General features: G+C 42.7%; 1 protein-coding gene across 1 annotated transcript in view; it reads right to left on the bottom strand.

Annotated features, from left to right (window-relative positions):
- Positions 1 to 6,401: 6,401 nt before the first annotated feature.
- LHFPL3 (LHFPL tetraspan subfamily member 3) overlaps positions 6,402 to 24,080 on the bottom strand; it is a 450,341-nt gene continuing 432,662 nt past the window's right edge. Inside the window, exon 3 of the mRNA XM_063101039.1 lies at positions 6,402 to 6,787. Coding sequence (XP_062957109.1) covers positions 6,402 to 6,787 — 386 coding nt within the window. The remainder of the gene's footprint in view (positions 6,788 to 24,080) is intronic.

The following is a 24,080-nucleotide window of genomic DNA, read 5'->3' on the forward strand; positions in this document are numbered from 1 at the left end:
CATTTTGTTGACTCTCTTCAGCACATGTACTAAGAATCTCAAGGTGTATGTATCTCTTCTGCCTGTCTCAGGAATCTGATATTCAGGAAAAGGATGTTAAATGATTTATAAACCTCTGGATGGCTCTAGGCTGAACGATCTATACTTTGTACTTGTTCTTAAACTCTTGTCAAGATGATCCAAGATCCATAGGGTTTGTGTGAGAGGGTAGCAAGTGACCAAATGGTGATTAATGAAATAAGTGCTTTGTGGGGGATTACCCTAAAATCAGGAGATGTTCTTAATGATAACAATCTTTGTTGTTGTTATTTACTTGATTTTGAGACTCACTGACCTTATGGTATTTAATAAACTTTGCTTTGCACTGTGTATAATTACTGTAAGTTGGTGGAATCAGCCACCAGTAGAACAAAAAGAATGGAAACTTCTCTCTCAATATCCAGGCCCCTGTCACCCAGAGCTTTGGCCTTGAGTTTCTGTCATCTTCACCTCTTCTCTTCCAGTTTTAGGGAATTTCCACCACGTAGTGGAAAGAGTACAGGCATTGGAGTCTTTCAGGCCAAATATACTTATTGAGCACTTACTATGCACCAGGTGCTGGGTCCTAAGCAGGCCAGTCACAGAGACATAGGTTCAAACCCCTACTCTGTCACTTTCTAGGTAGATGACCTTGGGCAATACAGTCTCTCCAGCCACTTACGAAATGGGTAGTAATTTCTGAAATGTGTATAATAATACTTCTTCCATGCTGTAAATGGGCGTTGGTGGGATCAACTGGAAAAATGAATGCAAAGTAAGAGTCTGACAGTGCTTCGACACATCTAGCAGGTACCTGATAAATAGTACCATGTAAAATAGCCTGGGCACTTTGGTTCTTGCAGAAGGTGGGTATAGTTGGCTGTTCTATGCCTCCTTACCTCTATCCGAGGAGGAGTGTGGCTGAGGGGAGAAGAGCAGGTTGAGAGTCAGAGCACTGTTACCTAAATCCCAGGCACAGCCCTCCTGTGAACATACCATGCCTTCCTCTTGACTCGGATGGAGTGTTCCAGAGTGCCTCACTGCAAATAAATACTTCTGTGGAATCCACAAAGGGGCCAGGATCTGTGATCTTCTTCCAAGAGTGTCCATTTGTGATGAAATACCAGCAGTCCACTAATGTATTCAGTAAGGACAAACAATCAGAGGCTCAATAATGAGCCTGCTTCAGACTTTCAGTGGGTGGTTTGAGGAAGCTCAAAGATAGACAAGACGTGTATCTTGCCGAGACTGTTTACATCTTTTGTATTTCACAGAGGGGAGCCAGGCTCAGTGAGTTCATTTTCTTCTTCCTTCCTCTGCTTCTTTTGCTTCTCCTGCTGCTGCTGTTGCTGCTGCTTCTCTTGCCCCTTCTTCTGCCATTTCATCATTAACATCATCATCAGCAGCAGCACCATTAACTCTTTTGAGAACTTGTTATGATACAGGCATTGGGCTAAATAAGCCCAATGAGTTTGAGAAGCCTGTATATCCCTTGTCAATCAGGCGGTTTAGAAAAGGATTCTGCACTGGAAATAATAATTTGGGAGTTGGGGTCTGTATGAGCTGTCTAAGGCTGCTGTAACAAAAAACCACAGACTGCGTAACTTAAACAACAGAAATGTATTTATCACAGTTCTGGAGGCTAGCTCAGGATCAGCATGTCGGCAGGATTGACTCCTCCCAAGGGCTGTGAAGAAAATTCTGCTCCATGCCTGTCCCCTAGCTTCTGGTGGTCTTCTGGCAATTGTTGGTTGGCATTCCTTGGCATGTAGAAGCATCACTCCAATGTCTTCTCTGCCTCTATCTTCACACGGTACTCTCCCTGTGCATGTGTCTCTGTGTCCAGATCCCCTCCCCCCATTTTTAGGACACCAGTCATATAGGATTGGAGCCCACACTAATGACCTCATTTTAACTTTACCTCTGTAAAGCTCCTGTTTCCAATTAAAGTCACATTCTGAAGTACTGGGGGTTAGGACTTGTGCATATCTTTTTTGAATTGTGGGCACAATTCAACACACAACAGGGTCATAGGAATAAATAAAATTATTAGGAAGAGCAAGTAAAAGGAGGAGAGGACTAAGAAAAGGAGAAGAGAATTTCCAAAAGTAGTGGTTAAGGCCTGAGAGGCGTTTTGAGTAAAATGAGGCCACAGCTCTAGTAGGTAGGAGTGTGGACCTCAGGCCCGGTCCACAGAAAGGCTTGGTTGGGTGCCCTTTTATCATCCTGTAGCCCAGCCCTGCAGGTGCTTTGTACACAGCTGGATGAGGTTTGAACTGAATGAAGGCAAAAGGACTTCCTTGCACTCACAAATAGTTAATCTTCATTCTAGATAGGTCCACAGAATTTAATCAATTAGATTATTTTTGTCATGCTGTAAACATTCAGATGATGTTCAGATCAAAGAACATAATACATGTGCATTCTAAAAAGATCCTAAGTGCTCTCCATTTTAGTAGACACTCAAGAGAAAATGTTCACAGTCACCAGGAGAGCATACGTCATTACTGGAAAGAAAATTTTGACATTCATTTCCCAGAATTTAGAACTTGTATTTGTATCAAAACACAACTTTGGGGCCAGTGCAATCCCTTTATTGGTCTAGGAATCTGTGGAGATGAAGAAACATTTGAGGATTCTTGGGATAAAATGTGGTAGAATATTTTCCCTTAATAGAATGAATTTTATCTTGAATTAATAATTCAAAAGATGTAATGTATCTCTAAACAATCTATGAATAACTTAGTCCTGAACTAATTGAAACTTAAATATGAGTGAAATCATGCTTTGTAGCATATAGGTACCCAGATGACCTAAATGTCAATTAGAGAAAATCTTGTTTTCTTTCTGAAAATTTGCATGAGTAACAGCCGTGTGACAGGCAGAGCTGTTTCCTCACCAAGGCCTGCTGGAATTCCTGCACAGTCAGTCTTATGCATTATAACACGGCCTGCAGCAGGCTTTAATTACCCATAAATGCACCACCTGTCTCCTTTTTAGTGCTTAATCAGGAATCATATCATGATTTATTGTGCAATGTGATTGAAATACTATGCTTAGTGGAAGAATCACAGAATCCACAGAGGAAGAGAGCCCCGGGTTCAGATAAAGTAACATAGGCCAGTTAGCTCAGTTGGTTAGATCACAGCCTTATAACACCAGTGCCATGGGTTCAGATCTACACATTGGCCAGCAACATCCCCCCACTCCCCCCGCCAAAAAAGAATGAGTAAAGTAATGTGGCTAGGGTAAACCTGATAAATCCTATTCTCTGAGGATTATATTAGAGGGATGCAGTCTAAAAACTGTGCATTGGGCCAGAGAGGAGATGGGTGTGAGCAGGAGGGGGTTTGGGGTCAGCCTAAAAAGCCCCATAGGAGAGAAGAGATAGGACTCATGTAGGATTACAGCTCTCCTAAGAGCTGGGAGACTGTGGAGCCTGACTGAAGGAAAGGCTTTGTGCTTGGGTGTCTGGAAGCTTTTGTGCAGTGCTGTGAAGCCTCTTTCTGTAAAGCTGCCATCTGGGATCTATGGGGCTGCAGCTGTGCAGCCCTGGAAGGGGTGAAGGAGGCAGGGAAGAGGAAGGAACTGAAGACAGAAAGAGGCTGGTGTGGGACCATGTAGCTCAGCTCTCGCCATTCATGGTGATTCACAGATAGGAGAGGACCTCAAAATGAGTAACCGGTGACAACTGTCTACCTCATCGCAGATGTCGTAACCTGCTGTTAACAAAGACTACATTTTCATTTGAGTCATTTCTCTCTCAAGGAGCAGTTATTTTGGGGTCCAAAAATGCTTACACACCCTTCAACTCTGCACCCTCATATTATGTGACCTGGCACTGCCCTTTGTAGTTAAACTTAGGGGATGCCAGAGGGCCCTAGATATCATCAATGAAACAATGTCACTAAAGGTCCTTTCCTTTGGGTTAAGACCTGAGGAATCTTATCATCAGCCCAGTCAGATGCATTCTCTGCACAGAATACTGAGGTCGGCACAGAGGAGTGAGGGGGAACAGAGGAGTGAGGGGGATACATGGGGAGCAGGAAGCACTAGGCTTTTCCTAGGGGACATAAACTTACTTGGGACCCTGCAAAGAGTCCTCTGGCTGCTCATGGTTGGGACCAGGTGAGGTGTGGGGGGGACCATAGCTGATCTGGGAGACATTCTGAAAGGGATGTGGGAGAGGAAAAGGAAGTGCATTCGCTATCTGTTGCTGCACGACAGCATTGCCGCACAACTAGTGGCTTAAAACAGCACAGGCTCGTTATCTCAGTTAATGTATCTCAGGGATTGGACATGGCTTTTCTGGGTCCATGTCTTGGTATTTCTTATTGTAATCAAGGCATTGGCCAAAGCTGACTTCTCATCTGAAAACTTTGATTGGGAAAGGATCCATTTCCAAGCTCATGAGGTTGTTAGCAACATTCAGTACTTCGATAGCTGTCAGACTGAAGTCCTCAGTTCCTAGCCAGAGGCCACCCTCAGTTTCCTGCCATGTGGCTTCTTCAGCATGGCAGCTTGTTTCATCAAAGCTTGCAAGCCAAGAAGGTTATAGAGAGAGCCTGCTAGCAAGATAAAAGTCACAATCTTATGTAACTTGACCATGGGAGTGACATCTCATTACTTGCTTCTAACCACTTCTATTGGTTAGAAGCAAGTCACAAGTCTTGCTCACACCTGGGGGAGGGCATTAGAAAAGGGCAGAGTACCAGGAGTTATTAAGAGGCCCCCACCTCTGAATACTCTCATACTGGGGATTAAGTTCCAACATACGAATTTTGGGGTGATACCAATATTCAAAACATAGCAGGAGTAAAGAGAGGGGCAGGGGAGAGGTTAACAATGCTTTTTGTATAACAGTGTCAAAAACATCCTGCTACAACTCAAACTGTGAAAAAAACCATAACTCTTTTATTGCCTATTACTTAGTTAATTGTCTTTGATCGCTCTTAACTCAGTGGTAAAGGAGAAAAACATATAAAGAAAAACTTTAGTTCTAAGGTCTCTTCTAAGTTAAAATAGTTCCTTTTGAGTTAATCCCACCTCTTTGGCTTACATCAGGCTTTGGGGGTCTTTCTCTTTCCCCTTGTATGGCTGTAGAGGAAAGCTTATCTGCCCTGATGGTGATAAGGAGGGGACTTTCTGGTTTTGGCTGGTCTCCATTGTGAGAGCCCTGGAGGGTCTGGGCTGGCCCCTGGGCCTGAGCACTTTGTCCCTGCTGTGTGCCCAGTCATGTTTGGTCCTTGGGGTCACCTGCTACTTACATTCGTCATTTCAGCCATATCCTTCCAGTTCAAATTCTTCATATTCTGCAGCCTCTTTGTCCAGATCTTAAGGCTCTTCTAGACCAATGGTGTTCTTAGAAACTCTCTAGTCCCCTCTGGGACAAGAATGAACTTCTGGGATCTTACATGCCTTGGGCAGCCCTTGGGCAACTGGAAACATATTCTAGGTTCTATCTGCCTAGTCACCCCCTCAGCTATTTCTAATCTGTGGCTCAAGTGCCAGATGGATGTATATTTCTCTATGAGGCTGGTAGTCTCACAATGGGCAGTTGGCCAGGGTCCTGTCTGCTTTGGGGGCCCTCAGAACTTTTCTGGATCTTCTCTTACACTCTGTCTCCTGCTCCCTCCTTGGTTTAGGCTCCAGAATTGATGGTGTGAGTAGAAACTCTAGTATCTCAGCTCCTGCCCCTTTCTCCAACTCCTTCCCACACTGTCTCTCTGGCTAGCAAGAAAAGGAACTAGATCACTAAGAAATACACAAAGAGGTGTTTGGGTAGGTGGGTAGATGATGGTAGGAAGAGGCAAAAGTTTGGGCTGGGAGATAAAGGGACAATTAGTTCACTTTGGACAGGTTGAATCTTAGGTGTCTAAGGTATTACAAGTCATCCTGACTTTAGCAGTTGGAAATAGGGTTTAGAGATTGAGTGGTTGTGGCCAGAGTTGCTGGTATGGGTAGTTAAAACAATGGGAATCGATGAGCTTAAGGAGGTTGCATAGGAAGAGGAGAGGGAAGAGAGGACAGAGGAAGAGGAGCTGGAAGGAACCTGGGCAGGAGTACGTGGCGAGCTAGGAGAACACAGAGATCTCACTCTTTCTTGGGAATGAAGCCTGGGCCCCAGTCACACACACATCCCACAGAGCTTGAGGGTATCCCTGGAAGCTCACAAAACCTCACTTTAAACAACAGTCCTCAAAATTCATTTTGCCTTTCAAATAAGAGAGAAATATATTAGGCAAGCAGAAATGTAAACTCAATTATTGATTCTGTAGGTTTTCAAAGGAAAGGCAACATCAGCCTTAGGTTTAAGGACATCTTTGATTTAGGGACAGCAAATCCTTCCATGATGTACCTTTGTAATTATTTCACATTTCAGCTCACATAACAGCAACCAAGAACAAAGCCGAGACCTGGAATCCTGCACTTGCAAAAAGGAAGGTCACCTGGAAGAGCACAAGAGACTTCAGCACCCAGTAGCCGTGGGTCAGAAGGAAGAAGGCTGCTGACATAATCATCAAGAAGGAAGATGGAAAACAACCCCCAGAGATCATAACAGTTGAGCGCACGCTGGGCAGCGGCTGCAGGGTGAAGTCGTGGGCAGGCAAACTTATGAAGGACATTAATCGAGGTAAAAGCAAAAGGAAGATGAGGTGCTTCAGGGCACAGTGTGTGGGAAGCAACAGCGTGAGGGAAATCATGCGAGAGGCCTGTGAGTCGTCCCCCTCCTCCCCACCCAGCAGGCTCTTTTGTCTGCTTCCAGCTCCTAAGGTGTGGGCAGAGAGGCCAGAGACTGGGATTATCCATGCCCAAGGGTGACCCTGGAAGAGTTGGCTCTTCCCTGGCTGTGTCATGCTATAGAAAGAGACCAGGGTCTGGGAGCTTTGGCTGCTTTTCTCCCTGGCCTGACTGTCAGGAGAGGCCTAAGCAGGGCATGGACAATGCTGGCCCTTCATGTTCCCATGTTGACCAGACAGACCTACGAGGGTCATTTGTCAGAGGAAAGGGACTCTCTTCCTGAGGTGAGGCTGGGGTGGCTGCACGCCTTTTCCATCAGCAAGTGTCTGAGACTTTACTCCCGGCAGCCAAGACCAGAACCCAGAGCCCAGGTCTCCCGGCACTCTGGCCAGGCCCTCTTCACACCAGCACACACCTAATAACAACTTTCTGTGCCTTCGTATTTTCATCTCTGAAAGGAGGATAGTAAAAATAGCTCTCTAGTAGGGAATTACAACTGCATTTGAGAGCAGGGTAGAAAAAAAATCTGAAAATTGAGCATCTTGTCACCAGGCAATTGCAACATGTTTTGAAGATTATGACCTAATCAAAATCACCCAGGTATTCAGCCCTGGAAGCACTCAGCAAGCAGACAGGATGTTTTGAATGCAGTAATAAAAATTATCTATGAGAGAAAAACCCACTGAATCTTAAATATTACTCTGGGGGTGGGGGGCCCTCTAAATCATTCTCATATTATACCAAGGAATTTCATACAATTCACTTCTGTTGAGGTAATTAGTATAACTTCGTAATATGTACAGACCAGAGCCAACCCAAAAAAGCAGAAACAAAGACAGGAGTTGATTTTTGAAGATTTTTTTTAAAAAAGAAGATATGGATGAATATATGAAAGAGGTATTGTAGTTACTAGTCACGAAAAAATTTGAGGCTTTCTCGATTTTATTTTCCTTTGAAGACTAGGCTTTCAAAAATAAAAAGAATCCACTTATCTTTCTTGGTGTTAGGATAATTTATGTTATATTCTATTTGTTTAACTTTAAAAAATACTGTCATTTTAGAAAAAAGGGCATTTGTAAGATAATACAGTACCAACTTATAATTTTTTTGTGGACTATACACCAGAGCAATAAACATTGTGTACGTGTAGTTATATGCACATATCAGCTAATAACTTTCATATCTCAAAAGTATTTCAAAAGCTAAAATATATTTTAATAAACTTGATAGTTAAGATTTTTGTTTTCTACCTCATAGGTTATTTTTCCATGAATGCATTTTTGATCTTAAATAATTGTTTAATTGAATTCAGATTTTCTTGGTCTGGGTAATTCTTTTTCCAAAGTTCTTGAGTAATTTATTTAATTTAAAAAATTTAATAGGAAGTAGGTATTTTTAAAAATTTCTTATATGTCAAGCACATGTCTATGTTCTTAAGACCATTAGATTATTTACATGAGACAAATTAGGAATAATTTTTTTCCTTTGTTTCTCTTGAGGAGAAGACCCCTGGTAGTAGCTCTGTCCATAGGAGGGAATGCTCAGGAAGCATACACTTGCTCACCCTGGCCTGCCTTACCTGACTGGAGTCATAACCAAGTGACACAGGTGTCTACCTCACGTGGCCTCCTCACCCAGGACAAGGTGCCACTTGCTGACATCAGCTGCTGACCTAGGTGCTGTCCATAGTTGTATCCAGGATAGGCAAAAAACCCCCCAAAAAACAAAAAACTCTTAATGGATTTTAACAGCGAAGGTGTATTTCTTGCTCATCTCCATTACGGGTTGGCTGGAAGCTCTCTGCATGTCTCCTCCTTCAGGCGGGTACACGGAAGGAGCAGCTACCATCTTGAGCATCAGCTAATCTCCGAAGCAGAACTAAAGGTAGCTCTGGAGGCCTCACATTGGCCATTAAATTTCTGGCCTGGTGGTGACATGTGTCACTTCTGCTCACTACTTATGGACTGCAACAAGTCTCATGGCCTCACCCAACGACTAGGAGCCAGGAAATACAATCCTATCATGTGCTGGGAAGGTGGGAAGCCGGAAATGCTTGGTGAGCAGCATTAATGTTAATCACCATTGCTCCTCTTTCTTCTGCTTTGGAGATAATTGACTTTGATTAGTTATCTCTCCCTCAGGCTGCCCATTAATTTAGGCAAAGCTGACCCCATTTCCTGTTCTAGGAATGAACTATGATGTATTTAAGCCAATCAAAATAACCTGGACCTGGTTGTGATTGGTTTAGGAAGGAAAGTGAGATATAATTCAGGCCAAAGAGATGCTATGAGAGGCTTGCAGGGGCTTTTGGGAAACTTCCTTCTTGTGCTTCTGGAAATCCCTTGCTTTCCCTAGATTTCAGTGAGGAAGCCTGGAAATGCAACTGCTACTGGCAGCCATATGCTGATCAAGAGGAGAACAGTCTCAGGGTGGAGGTGACACTATGGATGGTAGAGCAGAGAGATAGAAAAAACCTAGGTCCTTGATGAAATGATTGGCTGCTGGATCAGCCAAACCTAAAGACGGCCTACCTTTGGACTTTCTGTTATCCTAGCCAAAAAATGTCCTTATTGTTTCAGCCACTTTAAGCTGGATATTCTGTTACGTGCAGCCAAAAGCATCCAAACTAATATGCCATCTTAATTGTATTTCCTGTCATGACCTTCCTGCTTTGTAGCCTCTGACTCCAACTCAGCCTCATTTTTCATGCCTTACTGGCTGCCATTTCTTCTTGTCACAGTTCACTTGGATATAGAATATGGATTTACTTCAAACTTCCAGTATCACTGAATTTCTGCCTTTGTCTATTGACTTCATGACCTCCAAATATGACCTGAGAATCATTTAATTCTCTGCCGGTTTCCTCCAGCTACTTGGGTCACCCCTCACCTGCCTTGATTGGCCACCCCCATACCAATGCTGCAAGGAGACCAGTTTCTCAAGTACGGTTTTGCTTCTTGAAATCATGTTCTGTCTTGCTAAATTGTGTATTGCTTATACACTAGTTAAAACCATGGTCAAATGCTATAAAATACAAAAGGTTAATGGAGTAATCCTGCCATTGTGTCTGCTACATGCACTGTCATGGGGCTGGGAGCTTTGTGATTTAATGACTTGCTTGCATGAGTCCTAACTTGGGCTGTGCTATTGAGGCCTCAGCAAGCTGATTTAAAGGTGCCATTGAAACATCCCATCACATCCCATACATGAGCTGAAGGGTGACAGTAGAACCAATATCTATGGCACTTGTCACAGAAAAAGGCAGAAGCCCTGGCACAGATGTGGGCAGGGTGTGCTTATTAGATTCACATTTTAATGGGCATACTTTAGGAGAATTCCAATAGGTATGAAGTTAGCCCACTTTGTATGTCTCCCATCCTGACTCACTTTACCACCATAAATGTAAAAAGCTGTGCCAAGTTAACTTACTTCAAGAAGTTTGGGGGAAGTCACGGACAAGGCAAAGCTGTGAGTAATCTAGGAAAAAGAAACATTTTAGGAGCTGTGTGGGGGTGGAGGGAGTGGTGTTATTGATGGGACTGGACTGGAGTTTGAATCGACTTTTCTGAATTGTTATTCTAAATCACATCACGGAAGACCTGGACCTTTTAGATTTACTGTCCTTGTATCCAACAGGGACTATTCCAGATAAATTTCTGGCAGGTTCTATGAAAATATTCTGAGACTGACAGTTGCTTTGGGGAATAAAAAGATAGCATGTGTCTGTTTTTTTTTTTTCCCTCCTTTTCCTTTCCTTTAGCTCATTTTATCAAGTCATGCAAAGCTTTCACTAATACAATTGAGGCTTACAAACTGTTAGAAGAATCATTCTCTTAATGAACATCATTAAAGCAAGAGAGGAAAAAAGAAAGAGGCGAAGGATGGGGAGAGAGAACAGAAGGCTATTATCTTGCCGGTTTGGCTTCCTCTCATCCAGAAGGCTGACTTTCCGGCAGTGGGAAGGAGGATGGGTCAAATTATGGTAATTAGGACCTTTTGCGGCAGCTCATGATTTGCATTTCCTTCATTTCATTGTTTCCCTTCATGTTTGCTGGAAGACTAAATAATACACTTCTATGTTTGTACCAAAGGATTATTCTTGGGATTCAGAAGAGAAATGGCCATCAGAGAGCATGTCTAGCCTGGCTGTCCAGAATGGTTTTCAGTGGGATGAAGGCAGGTGGCATAGGAGAATCAGGTGACTTGTTTCTAGGGGGCTTTAGACACTTTAGAAAAGAATCATAAGATTTTAAGAACTTCTTTGTGGATCTATTATCCAGGTGCTGACTGCCTAGTTTGATTGTGCAGTGGATTCTCAAATCATTTGTTTTCCCTTCTGCCTCCTACTAAACATATTTTGCCTTCTAAGAGACTCAAGTTGTAGGAAAAATGCACAGGAAATAGGTATAGCTCATTTTCTTATCAAATAAAGGTCACAGTAATTTCTCCTATCAGTCCAGCAAATCCTCCCTAGCCCACGCCCGTGTCTTTTCCTATCCATTGTGAGATACGATTGGCAAATTCTCACTGATCATGGAGATGCTGATTCTCCCTGGTTGCCAATCAGTCACTGTGCAGTTCATCTTTCTTTTTTTTTTTTTTATTGTCCATTTTGATATCATTTTTTATTTTATTTATTTATTTATTTAATTTTATTTTGTCGATATACATTGTGGCTGATTATTGCTCCCCATCACCAAAACCTCCCTCCCTTCTCCCTCCCCGCCTCCCCCCCAACAATGTCCTTTCTGTTTGCTTGTCGTATCAACTTCAAATAATTGTGGTTGTTATATCTTCTTCCCCTCCCCGGTTTTGTGTGTGTGTGTGTGTGTGTGTGTGTGTGTGAATTTATATATTAATTTTTAGCTCCCACCAATAAGTGAGAACATGTGGTATTTCTCTTTCTGTGCCTGACTTGTTTCACTTAATATAATTCTCTCAAGGTCCATCCATGTTGTTGCAAATGGCAGTATTTCATTCGTTTTTATAGCTGAGTAGTATTCCATTGTGTAGATGTACCACATTTTCCTTATCCACTCATCTGATGATGGACATTTGGGCTGGTTCCAACTCTTGGCTATTGTAAAGAGTGCTGCGATAAACATTGGGAAACAGGTATACCTTCGATTTGATGATTTCCATTCCTCTGGGTATATTCCCAACAGTGGGATAGCTGGGTCGTATGGTAGATCTATCTGCAATTGTTTGAGGAACCTCCATACCATTTTCCATAGAGGCTGCACCATTTTGCAGTCCCACCAACAATGTATGAGAGTTCCTTTTTCTCCGCAGCCTCGCCAGCATTTATCGTTCATAGTCTTTTGGATTTTAGCCATCCTAACTGGGGTTAGATGGTATCTCAATGTGGTTTTGATTTGCATTTCCCGGATACTGAGTGATGTTGAGCATTTTTTCATATGTCTGTTGGCCATTTGTATATCTTCCTTAGAGAAATGCCTATTTAGCTCTTTTGCCCATTTTTTAATTGGGTTGCTTGTTTTCTTCTTGTAAATTTGTTTGAGTTCCTTATATATTCTGGATATTAATCCTTTGTCAGATGTATATTTTGCAAATATTTTCTCCCACTCTGTTGGTTGTCTTTTAACTCTGTTAATTGTTTCTTTTGCTGTGCAGAAGCTTTTTAGTTTGATATAATCCCATTTGTTTATTTTTCCTCTGGTTCCTGTGCTTTTGGGGTCGTATTCATGAAGTCTGTGCCCAGTTCTATTTCCTGAAGTGTTTCTCCTATGTTTTCTTTAGGAAGTTTTATTGTTTCAGGGTGTATATTTAAATCCTTAATCCATTTTGAGTTGATTTTAGTATACGGCGAGAAGTATGGATCTAGTTTCATTCTCCTGCATATGGATATCCAGTTATCCCAGCACCATTTGCTGAAGAGGCAGTCCCTTCGCCAGTGAATAGGCTTGGTGCCTTTGTCAAAGATCAGCTGGCAGTAAGTGTGTGGGTTGATTGCAGTTCATCTTTCAATTCACTTTATATTAAACAAGAAAGGAAAAGAACTGCTCGAAACATGGAACTGCAGGATTGGTTGGAAGTCCTTGCAGCCTGTTTAAGGGAACCATAATTTCGAGCAGCTATTTTTTGAGAAGAAACTATTAGAGAAGCATTGGCTCTTGAATTTAATGTGATTGCACACATCACTAGCTATGTGATGAACATCTGCTTTTAAAGTGGGGGCCCACACTGACAGCCACCCTAATTCTACTTCTTTGCTATTAACATGAGCCCTGTAGTTCCAATTATTCCACATCATCCCCCACATGGCAAATTTACACAGCTTTAGTTCATTGCCTTTTCTTGGAAGGCCTGTGGCAATTTTGCCCATGTTCTTATTATTACTCAAGTCACTAATAGCAAGAAAACATGCTAGGCAGTCACCTTATACCAATGATGACAGCAGTGAGAAGCTTCAGGGCTGAGATCATCTGATCTACCTTCTCATTTTGTAAAAGAAACTAGGGCTCAAGAGACTTCCCCCAAATCTGTTGACTATTTAGAGTGAATTTGGCAAGAGAATGAAGAGGCTTTTAACTGTAAGTGTTTTATTGAAGTAAAATGTATATTATACTTCTGTAGTAGGTATGGAAAAGTATGCAGATCCTATGGGTAAGCTCAGTGAATTCACAAAGTGGGAACACCTGTCTAGCCACTATCTGACCCAAGAAACAGAACTGCACCTCGCTCCTCTAAGAGTGACCCCATCTTGACTTCAAACACCTTAGATTAATTTTGCCTGTGTTTGGACTTTATATTAATGGGCCCAAAAGCCTTTAAATCAGTGCTCTTTCTACCACTACCCTTTCTTTGGGCACCACACTCTCCTTAGGGAGGTAACATGAAAGAGTTAAGGAGTTTTCAAAGCAAGACTGGGAAGGAGAACCAAGTTCAATTTTGAAGTCAGATTTCCATCATATTCCAGTTGACAGCTTTATAATCATCCACAATTAGATATAAGGCCACTTCATCAGAGTTAACTTGCTAAAAACCAAACCAAAGCAAACCTAGCTCCTGGCTGGTCAGCCGTGAGTGCAGGTCCACCTAGTTGCTGCTTGGTCACTCTGATGACAGTTGTAATTCTATAACTGTAAGTTCAAATCATTCTTTAGAAAAATTTATTACCTCTTTGTGCTGCTATTGATTTTCACTCTGACATATTACTATCCTTGACAATATTGGTTTTTCATCACTGACATCTTAGTAGATCCAGAGACAGAAATATAATTGGACTTCTTTCAAAATTTCTTCATAATAGATAACCAACTTTCTACATCTCACACCCTGTAATACAGTGCTAGCCTTTCTGCTTCTTTGCTTTCATTTTGATTTAAACACTAAGTTTTCTATTGCAAACATTCCCCACCTGTCCTGTTTTTTCCCCCTTTCTCCAGGAGGTAGTGTAAATCTACATGCTTTATTTACCACCCAGTTTTGCATTGAAGTTCTGGCTGCATCTTATAAGTGCTAGCAAATAGCAGCATTAGATGCAGACTAATGGTCAGCTCACAGAATATGTGTCAGATTTACAAATTTTGGCTACACGTCTTTCTTTGCATAGTGAGGTAACTCCCATAGCAGTTTTTTACGTACTGAAAGATAAGTGGCTGCAGGATTGGGTTAGTCAGCGGTGCAAACTCTTTTGGGATATTAGCGGATCATCTCATTTTTCTGCTCTGTTACTGAATATGGGGAAAACAGAATAGATTCTCCTTGTCTAGTAGATGAAGGGGTAAAGTTACAGTTGTAAATACAAACTACAGGAACAAAGTGCTTGAGGGAGATCTCCAGAGGGGATTTTATATAGCCACATACTTTCTTCCCCAGAGGAAGCAGAATTTGAGTCATGAGGAACTGTAAGAGGCAATAGTGAAAAAGCTATTTAGTCATGGATAGTACCGGGTCAAAGTGAACTAAAATAAGTAGCCATGATGGAGGTAATTAATTCATCTGTAATAGAGTTTGGATTTACAGAGAATTCTAGCAGTTTCTGGATTCAAATGGGAGAAAGGCCTATGGTTTCTAGGCCAGAAGCTGGCTAGAAAGGGATCTTTGCACAGAATTTTTATTTTTATTTTCATAGGCTGTCAGCATTCTAGCTAATGAGGAGGCTGGAGGCACATACTTCTGTTCATTCTTCTTCCCAAGACGCCTACCTGAGATTCTCTTATCCACTGGATAGTTGTAGGCAGCAAGCCCAGGCCTTTGTGGGGTGAGGGAAAAGAGAGGAAAGAAGTGGGAAAGACAGCAGGGATGACACTGACGGGAAAACTCTGTGCCTTTGACTTTGAATAGGAATATGATGTTTTCCTTCCACCGCCAGTACTGAAACCTTGCTATTTTGAATTTTTTAAAGATCCAGCATCTCTCCACAATCTATGGAGATATTGGGAGGAGGCAAGCTCTCTCAGGCCCCCAAGAGCATAGTATCTCAAGAAAGAAAAACCTGAAATCATCCTGCAGCCACAACTAAAGATCTCTTAAGAGCTGATTGTCAGATACAGTTGTTCTAGTGTGATAGGCCAGATGAATCAAAGTATACAGAGGCCCTGGTGCTCCCAGGGGAATATTATTTGCAATCAGGAAATATATTCCTTAGAACCCGTGAAAATCAGAATCTATCTTCTCTTTGATTCGTGGAAATGGCAGTAGCCCAAAGAAGTTGAGATTCCCAAGGATGATGGCAAGGCAACCTGCAGCTTCAGCCATGCCTTTAAAGATCCAGAGAAACAGACAGGCAGGAAGGACTGCAGAGATCACATGGCCGGAGGCTAAAAATATCAAAAAGCCTGTGATGCTAAAAGAGAATCAACCTCTGGTAGGGGACTAATAATCTCACCCCAAGAATGTAAGGCCGCCAGGAACCCTTTCTCTATACTTAACTCCATGATTAATTAAACTCTTTTTAATTATGCCAGAATTAGCCCTGTCAATAAAACTTGTTGCTCACAGGCTCTGTTCCCAGCTTTTTGAATTTTCCTTTGTACTTTTGTGTTTGTTTTGTGAGCAACCAGAAAGTTTCCCTGAAGCCAAGGACGTCTGATCCAATGACAGTTCTCCCTCCCCCAGATCAGGCACACAATGGTAATAGCTTGGTTATTGGAGAGGAATTAGCTCAGGAAAACAGTTCCAATTACACCAATAGGAAGCAGGAAGGAAAAGGAGGCAGGTTATGGAAATAATAATAGAATATTAACCATAGAAAAACAACGATAAAGACTAAAATTTATCAAAGATATTCAAGATATTCTATCCATGCTTTTCATTATGTCAATAATGTAGAGAAAGACCAAATGACTTAATAATAGAACCATACATTTGAATAGTATTTTACAGGTACACATTGCTTTTGATGTCCTCACTTGAACCTGGGAAATAGAAAGGTACATAATATATTCATTTTGTATACAAGGAAAATGGAACTTGAAAAGGTTATATGACTCATCCCAAGTCATGAATGAGTAGGAACCTGTCTTCTAGCAACCAGTCAGGTGTGAGTTTCAGTGCACCATAATGTCCAAGTCTTTCCTGTTTAACATATTTTAGGAGGATGAATTCTAGAAGATGGGCTTGGCATCATGACATAAACCAAATAATAATTAAGATTATTATGGCTTGCTTTAAGTTCCATGGGCTTCAAAAGGAAGATAGGATGTCGTGCTCCTCACAGGTGGTTTACAATCTGGTTGGGGAGAGTGTCCCTGAAATAAGGAAATGAACAAGATACTGCAAAACTGGATGGCACGCGCACACACACACACACACACACACACACACACACACACACACACACACACACACACACACACACACACACACAGAGAGAGAAAATGGAGTGCAAGCAAATTCCAGAAAGGAGACATAAGCATGGCCAGGCAATGCTGGGGAAGACTTTCAGACAGGAGGCAGAGACCTATGTGAACTGGGCGTTGTAGAGAAGTAGGCTCTGTCTATGGGGAGAGCACTGGGATGTGTGAATGTTTCCGGGGCAGTGGTGGTGGTGGGGGGTGGGGGTGGGAAGACAACTCTGGAGACATGTTGATTTTAGTTATCTATAGGGAGATTTTGGAATTTGTAGGGACAATAGCCTTGGGGGGTAAACAGAAGGTCAGGCTAGGAGGACCCAAATTTTTTAAAGTTTCAGTATGAATGTTAACACCTGGAATTACGCTTGGAAGCAACCAGATAGCTGGGCTGGAATGCGGAGCTGTGGCAAATAAACATTGTCCATCACTGGCTTTCTTCATGTCTTGTAAGGCAGTTTTGAATACAGAAAACTAGTAGGATAAATCAGGAAATTCAGAAACTCAGAGACAGATTTGCTTGGTTGGCAAATTTTGCAGTATATAATGTTAATTTAGTGACTTCATTGTACAGTAGAAAGGGAAAATATTCCTAGAAAAAGTGAGCGCCCATAATCAATCTGAATATTGACAAGAGTCTTGTTGAAGGCATCATCTCTCCATTGATAAGTGTATGGAAGGAGTTCCCTTGAAGAGCATCTAAGTCAGCCACAGCCACAGGTAATAATCAGTGTTGAAGACTAACACTGGAAGGAAAAACACAGCGTATGAATGGATGGCTGCATCAGGTGATTTTTCTCTGCTTTTCTCTTACTCTTCAAGTTGTCCAAATCCATTTTAAGGTGCGTATGGATATAGTAGAAAATAGGAGGCAGGGGATGGACGAGGTGTTGATGCCTGAAAATAGGAGCCAATGTTTTTTACTCCTAGTAGATTGGGTAGTGGGACAGAAAGCTGGAGTCTATGTTGTTATCTTAATTTTGTTTCCTTCATGGTGGCTTCCCATTCAGATAGTTGAAGCTTAGTTGGAACATGGAAAACACCAAAAATGTAACCCAGTTAAAGACAGCCCTTTAGCATTTCTCTCAAGTCCAAGAGTCTGTTAAAGTCGAGTCCTTACAACTCACTTATTCCTTGACCTCTGTGCTTAAGACTGAGATAGGTTTTCTTCATATATTCACCAAGAATACTGTGTGCTTATTAAACTGCAGTTTGAGTGTGTGTGTGTGTGTGTGTGTGTGTGTGTGTGTGTGTGTGTGTGTGTGTGTAAGAGGGAGAGAGAGAAAGAGACTGTTTAAATAGTGCGGGTTGGTTACTGCTCTTCCTTTCCCCTTATGGAAGGTAAGCTGTCATTGAGCATGTGACAGAGGCTGTGAATTCCACTCTTCACTCAATCCTTCTCAGTTCCCCTGCTCTTTCCATAGTGTGAGCTTCTGTGTTGTGTGTTTCAGAGTTTAAGGCTACTCTTTTTTTTTTTTTAAAGCATAGTCCATAAATGCAGGAATGGTGCTCAATCAAGAAGCAGAAATTGCTCTGACACCAGTGGAAAGAAAAGCTTGCTGTGTTGGACTCAGAGAAATGGTGGGGCTTCCTTAAAGAGATTTCCAAGGGAAATTCCATCTGTACATAACTTTTGCCTTGCATACTGACTTTGGACCATGACTCTTGCGTAGGTGCAGTCTTGTTGGGGAGTGAGAGAGAGAAGAATGAAGCAATGAGAAAGACTGAGGAAGTGGCCAGTCTGACTTGGACAACTTTCTCCCTAATTCAGGAAAATGTATCTTTGCCCACAAGTGGTCACACGCTCTGATGGTTGATGCACCATCTTTGGGACTTCAGCAATTCCCACCGCTTTCATAGGAAGATAGGGAGAAGACAGTTTGTCCTTGTTTTTTTTTTTTTTTTTTTTAAGTCATGGTACTGATTGGCCTTAGTGAGAAAGCATTAGACCTTGAACTCCAGACTCAGTTTATCTTCTTCTCACATGTATAATTTGAGCAGGAATTAGGCCACTACATCCTTTCTCAATAGTGCAGGAGAGAAAGGAACAGAAAAAGTTCTTACAGTCCTATTGGGTGAAGCCCTGCAATAGATTGAAGAGATGAAGTGTGAAATGGTGTGTGAAGAGAACGAGCGAAGTTAATGGAGGAGTCAGTCTGAGAGACTGTGCGAGCAGGATTTGGATGGAGCATGGCTGATGCCTGCTGGAGAACACGGTCCTGAATAGCCCATTCAGATCCCTGCATACACATGTGCTGGGCCCCCCAACAGCTAGGCTGTAGATGATTCTCTTCTGCCTGTTAGAATATAAATTTGTTGACCTGCATCGTATGTCAGTGACTATAAGAAACAGAACCAGGAAATCTGCTAAGAATACTTCTCATAATGGAATTACATCTTCCTATGTGTGAGCAGAAAGAAATGATTTCTACTCTTTCTATGACACTACACACAATTTATAAAAGGATCAGCAGGGATAGGTTGTGTTGCCCAAGCTTTAAAAATTCAGCCAGGAAGAATGCAAAGAATGTAACTGCTAGAGACTGAATGTTTGTGTCCCCCACCAAACCCCACCCCGAATTCATTTGTTGAAATCCTAATCTCCAAGGTGATGGTATCAGGAGGTGGAAACTTGGGAAGTGACTAAGTCATGAGGGCAGAGCCTTTGTAAGTGTCCTTATAAAGAGACTCTGGACAGCTCCCTTGCCCCTTGTGTGGTGCAATGATGCAGTGAAAAGATAGCCATCTGTGAACCAGGAAGCAGGTTCTCACCAGACACCGAACTGTTGGTGTCTTAATCTTGGATTTCCCAGCCAGCAGAACTGTGAGAAATAAATTTCTGTTGTTTATTAGCCACTCAGTCTATAGTATTCTGTTATAGCAGCCTGAGCTAAGACAATAACCATCCCAATCTATTGTTTTCACGCTTTCTGTTGTTTTAGGACACATGACTGCACTGGGAATGAGCTAACAAGTTTTGGCCTCACAGCTGCTGTGTTGCCACAAATCACCCAAATTATGCTGAAAGCAATTGCAGGACTTTCCTATACTTGAAGGGCGCTGAGCATAAGCTGAATAACACAGGGCTTCAGCAATGATGCTAAGAGTTTTTCCGAGAGGTTCCAAAATGCAACAGTGAGAATAGTCCCTTTTATAAGTGGAAGAATACCAGCCACACACCCAGGGATGGAAACATTTAAAAAACAATGAAACAGAACAAAACATAAAGGTAAGTGGCTTGTATGGTGCAAAGATGTATCATAATAATTTCAGATTGTAACTAGGCTTAGTTATACACAGGTAACAAAAAAGAGAATTTTCTAGAATGGTCCTGGTTTTGAACAATGCTGAGCTTTTAGTAAGTATATCTCTTTGTTTCTTTAAAAGTGATTCTTCTCATAATACAAATGCCTTCATATGATCTGGGTAATTAAACTTAATTGTGTAATTAGAACAAATGAGTGGAATTAGATTGCATTAACCATATGTAGCAACATTATTAGGTATATAAATCTTTTCTTCAAGTTTTATGTAGATCACACAAACACACACAAACACACAGAACAGTCTTATCTGACAGGGCCATGAGCCTTTATCTTACTGTGTTTAGGAGGGCACCTATTATTTCAGTCTTACTCCTCTGCCTACAAGGAATTATATAGTGGCACTAGAGATGTTAATGAGGTCTGTTAGTGACAGTGCATGCCTAAGTAGCAGAATGAGAAAGTTGATTCTATGATAGTAACAATAGCTGCCATTTATTAAGCATTACCTTATGCCAGGTATTGGATTAACTACTTTATATATCATCTCACCCAAAGTTCGACAACTCTATGAGGCAGGTGTTATCCTTATCCTCATTTAACCGATGAGGAAGCTGAGCAAATAGAAACCCAGCTACAGATGATTCCAAAGCTCTGACTCCTGACCATATGCTACTTTGACAAAATTGACTATTATAATTCTAGATGCTGCCAGTCAAAGCCTCCAGTCCCCACCCTTTTGTCTTTCCTTGTGGATAGCTGAGTTTTGTATAAACAGTTCAGTCTGTAACCAGTAGCTAAGCTGGTTGGACCATTGTGCTGAGGAGGGAAAATTTTCAAGGAGAAATTGTTTCCATCATAGCTATATGGCTCTTTGGCAAATGTTTATTCTATACTCACGAGGCATGAGTTGTTTCCAGGAAGGGAAGTTTGGGGGTGGTGTGGAGTCTGTCTACACAGAGGGCGTGACAAGGACATAATGTACTAGGAGTTACAGAAGGGCCTGGTGGAAGAGGGGAAGTGTGTCTGCAGTGTGGGGGATTTCGGGTCAGGGTGGAAGAACTGGCAGAACAGGTGGGGACTAGACTATAAGGGCTCTGTAGTCCCATCAATGCTTGTGGAATTAACTGTATAGGAGATGGGAGCCTTGAATGGGGTCAAGTTTTAAGCAATGCAGTTGTATAATGAGATTTTCCCTTTAGAAAGAAAAATCTAGCACAGGTGTGGAGAGTGAACTTCCTGGAGGAGCAAATAGCTATAAGGAAAAAGTTACTATAATAGTCCAGTTGAGAAATTATGAGCCCTTGGGGAAGGAGAGAAGTAGCCAGATTCTCAAGACTTTTCCAGGTTAAGATCAACAGGGTTGGTCAACAAGTAAAATCAAGTTGGGAAAATACTGGAAACAATATTAACCAAGATCAACAGGAGGCGCTTTTTATTTCCCCTAGCGGAGGCTGAATAAATTCAATTTTGGACATGCTGAATTTGAGGGACCTATGGAAGTCCGCTGGAGGTGTTCAGAAAGTAGTTAGAGATGGGGTTCTGGAGCTTCGAGTTGCAGGGGCTAGAGATCTAGGCTTTCATTTACTTAGCAGATATGTATTGAGTGCCTTCTAAGCTCCAGGCCTTCTTGTCAGAGACTTGGGACAGAGCAGTGAACAATGTTCATCAGCATGTAAGTGGCTGGTAAAGCTGGAAAAGTAGCTGAAATCCTTGGGAGTATGAGAGCAAGAAGAGAGGATTGCCAAGGATGGAACCCTGAGGAACCTCAACAACCAAAGGGCAGGTGGGAGAGGAGGAGGAGTTATGAAGTGGGCTGACACACAGTGGCGAGGGAGGCAGAAGTACACTGTATTAGAGGGAACAAAGAGAAGGAATTGGGTCTGCTTTTTTTTTAATTAAATTTTTTTTGATTTGTGAAAAAAAACCCCACGTAACCTAAAATTTACCATCTTACCCATTTTTAAGTTTACAAATCAATAGTATTATGTGTACTCACATTGTTGTGCAACGGATTTCTAGAACTTTTTCATTTTGTAAACCTGAAACTATATCCATTAAACAACTTCTCCCCATGCCTTGACAACCATCATTCTGCTTTCTGCTTCTACGGGTTTGACAACTTTAGATACCTCATGTAAGGGGGATCTCACAGTACTTGTATTCTTGTGACTGGCTTATTTCACTTAGCATAATGTTTTCAAAGTTCATCCGTGTTGTAGCATGTGACATGATTTCCTTCTTTCTTAAGGCTAAATAACATTCCATTGTGTGTCTATACACATTTTGTTTATCCACTCATCCACCAATAGTCATTTAGATTGCTTCCACCTCTTGGCTATTGAGAATGATGCCATGGGGAACATGGGTGTGCAAATATCGCTTCAAGATCTTTCTTTGATTTATTTTAGATATAGACCCACAAATTAGATTATTAGATCACATAGCAATTCTATTTTTATTTATTTATTTATTTTTATTGAGTCAAGATTGATTATGCATATTTTGGGGGTTCCACACTGAGATATGTTGATCAGATCATTATTCCTAGCATATATATTGTTACAAAATTGTGATTATTCTTTATGCCCCTTGTCCAATGTCTCCCCATTCCCCTCTCTGTCCCCCCTCATCCCTCTAACTACCCTTGATTTCTTCTCTCCCTCTGAAGGAATAATGGTCACTCTGTTGATTAGTTGCCTAGATGATCTGTCCAATGCTGAGAGGTGTGATCAGGTCCCCCAATATTATCATAGAGCAGATGCTTCTTCTGTCACTCTGAAATGGGCTTTGTGGAGAGGGATGTCCTCTTCTTTTCTTTGTCTCTGCTGGTGACTCTCCTTGTGTCAATGCACTCCAGTGGTTGGCGGACCATCTGCTTGGTGGTTGTGGTGTCTAGCCGCTTTCACGGCAGCCATGGTTATTGTGGTGGCTGTGGTGAGCCACACACATGGAGGTGATGTTTTTGGCATGCTCCTTGGTGCTGGCAGTGTGCCTGGTTATGGGGAGTGTCCGGTCCCTGGCTCCATACCTCAGGTCCCCGGGCACACACCAAGGTGCTGGTGCAGTGTGCCTGGTTCTAGGAGGGGTGTCCAGTCCTTGGCTCCATACCTCAGGTCCCTGGGCAGGCACTAAAGCATTGGAGTGGTGTGCCTGGTTGTGGGGGGCGGGGGTCCAGTCCCCAGCTCCATACCTCAGATCACTGGTTGGGCCCCAAGGTGCTGGCGTGTTGTTTCTGGTTGTGGGCGAGGGGTCCAGTCCACTTCTCCATGCCTCGGCTCACCAGGTGGGCCATGAGGTGCTGGCACAGTGTGCCTGGTTGTGGGAGGTGAGTCTAGTCCCCTTCACCATGCCTCAGGTCCGTGGGCAGGCCCCAAGGTGCTGGTGCGGTGTGCCTCGTTGTGGGAGGGGAGTCTGGTCCCCTTCTCCATGCCTCAGGTCCCTGGGTGGGCCCTGAGGTGCTGGTGTGGTGTGCCTGGTTGTGGGGGGGGGGGTCCAGTCTCCAGCTACATGCCCCGGGCTCCTGGGCAGGCCCCAAGTTGCTGGTGGTATAGCTGGATGTGAGAGTGGTGTCTGGTCTCTGGCTCCATACCTCATGTCCCCTGGTAGGCCCCAAAGTGCTGGTGGTGTGCCTGGGCTAGAACTAATTTTTCACCCTTTGCTTATTTCTAAAACTGGGGAAGTTCCTGTGGGAACCAGTACTTGAACTGTGTTGTTAAGCTAAATTGCTGCTTTGCTGCTGTTTCCCTAGGGAAGGCTTTTTGTGCAGCTCAGTGTTTAATGGTTGACCTTATAGGTACTTCTGGCTCTCCAGAGACAGGGTTAACCTGGGTTATGTAGAAACTCTGATCTGGGCCTGAATTTTTCCATCAAACTGCACCTCATGCCATTCTGCATTCCTGACCAGTCTCCTCTGAGTCGGCCTGCGCTGATTGGGGGGCAGATCAGCTGTCCTTGCTGGGTCCCAGTGTTCTCCTGGTGCGTCTGTCTCCTCCACTGCCTGTGCTCCAAACACTTCCCGTGGGATGGGCCCTGCGCAGGTCCCTTGTGATGACTCACTGGCCTCTGAATGGCTCCCCATTTACAGCTATTCTGGCTCCTTTCTCCCGTGTGGCTCCAAAAGAACCCTATTAGTCGTCTTGCTGTCCTGTGGGCCACCAAGGCTCTCTTCTCCCCTGCCACCTCCAAGTAACTCCATCTAAAGGGCACAGCTGCAGCTTCTGCTGGCTCCTGCTCCATG

The sequence above is a fragment of the Cynocephalus volans genome, chromosome 6 (genome assembly GCF_027409185.1).
Source record: "Cynocephalus volans isolate mCynVol1 chromosome 6, mCynVol1.pri, whole genome shotgun sequence".
In the NCBI taxonomy this organism is placed as follows: Eukaryota; Metazoa; Chordata; class Mammalia; order Dermoptera; family Cynocephalidae; genus Cynocephalus; species Cynocephalus volans.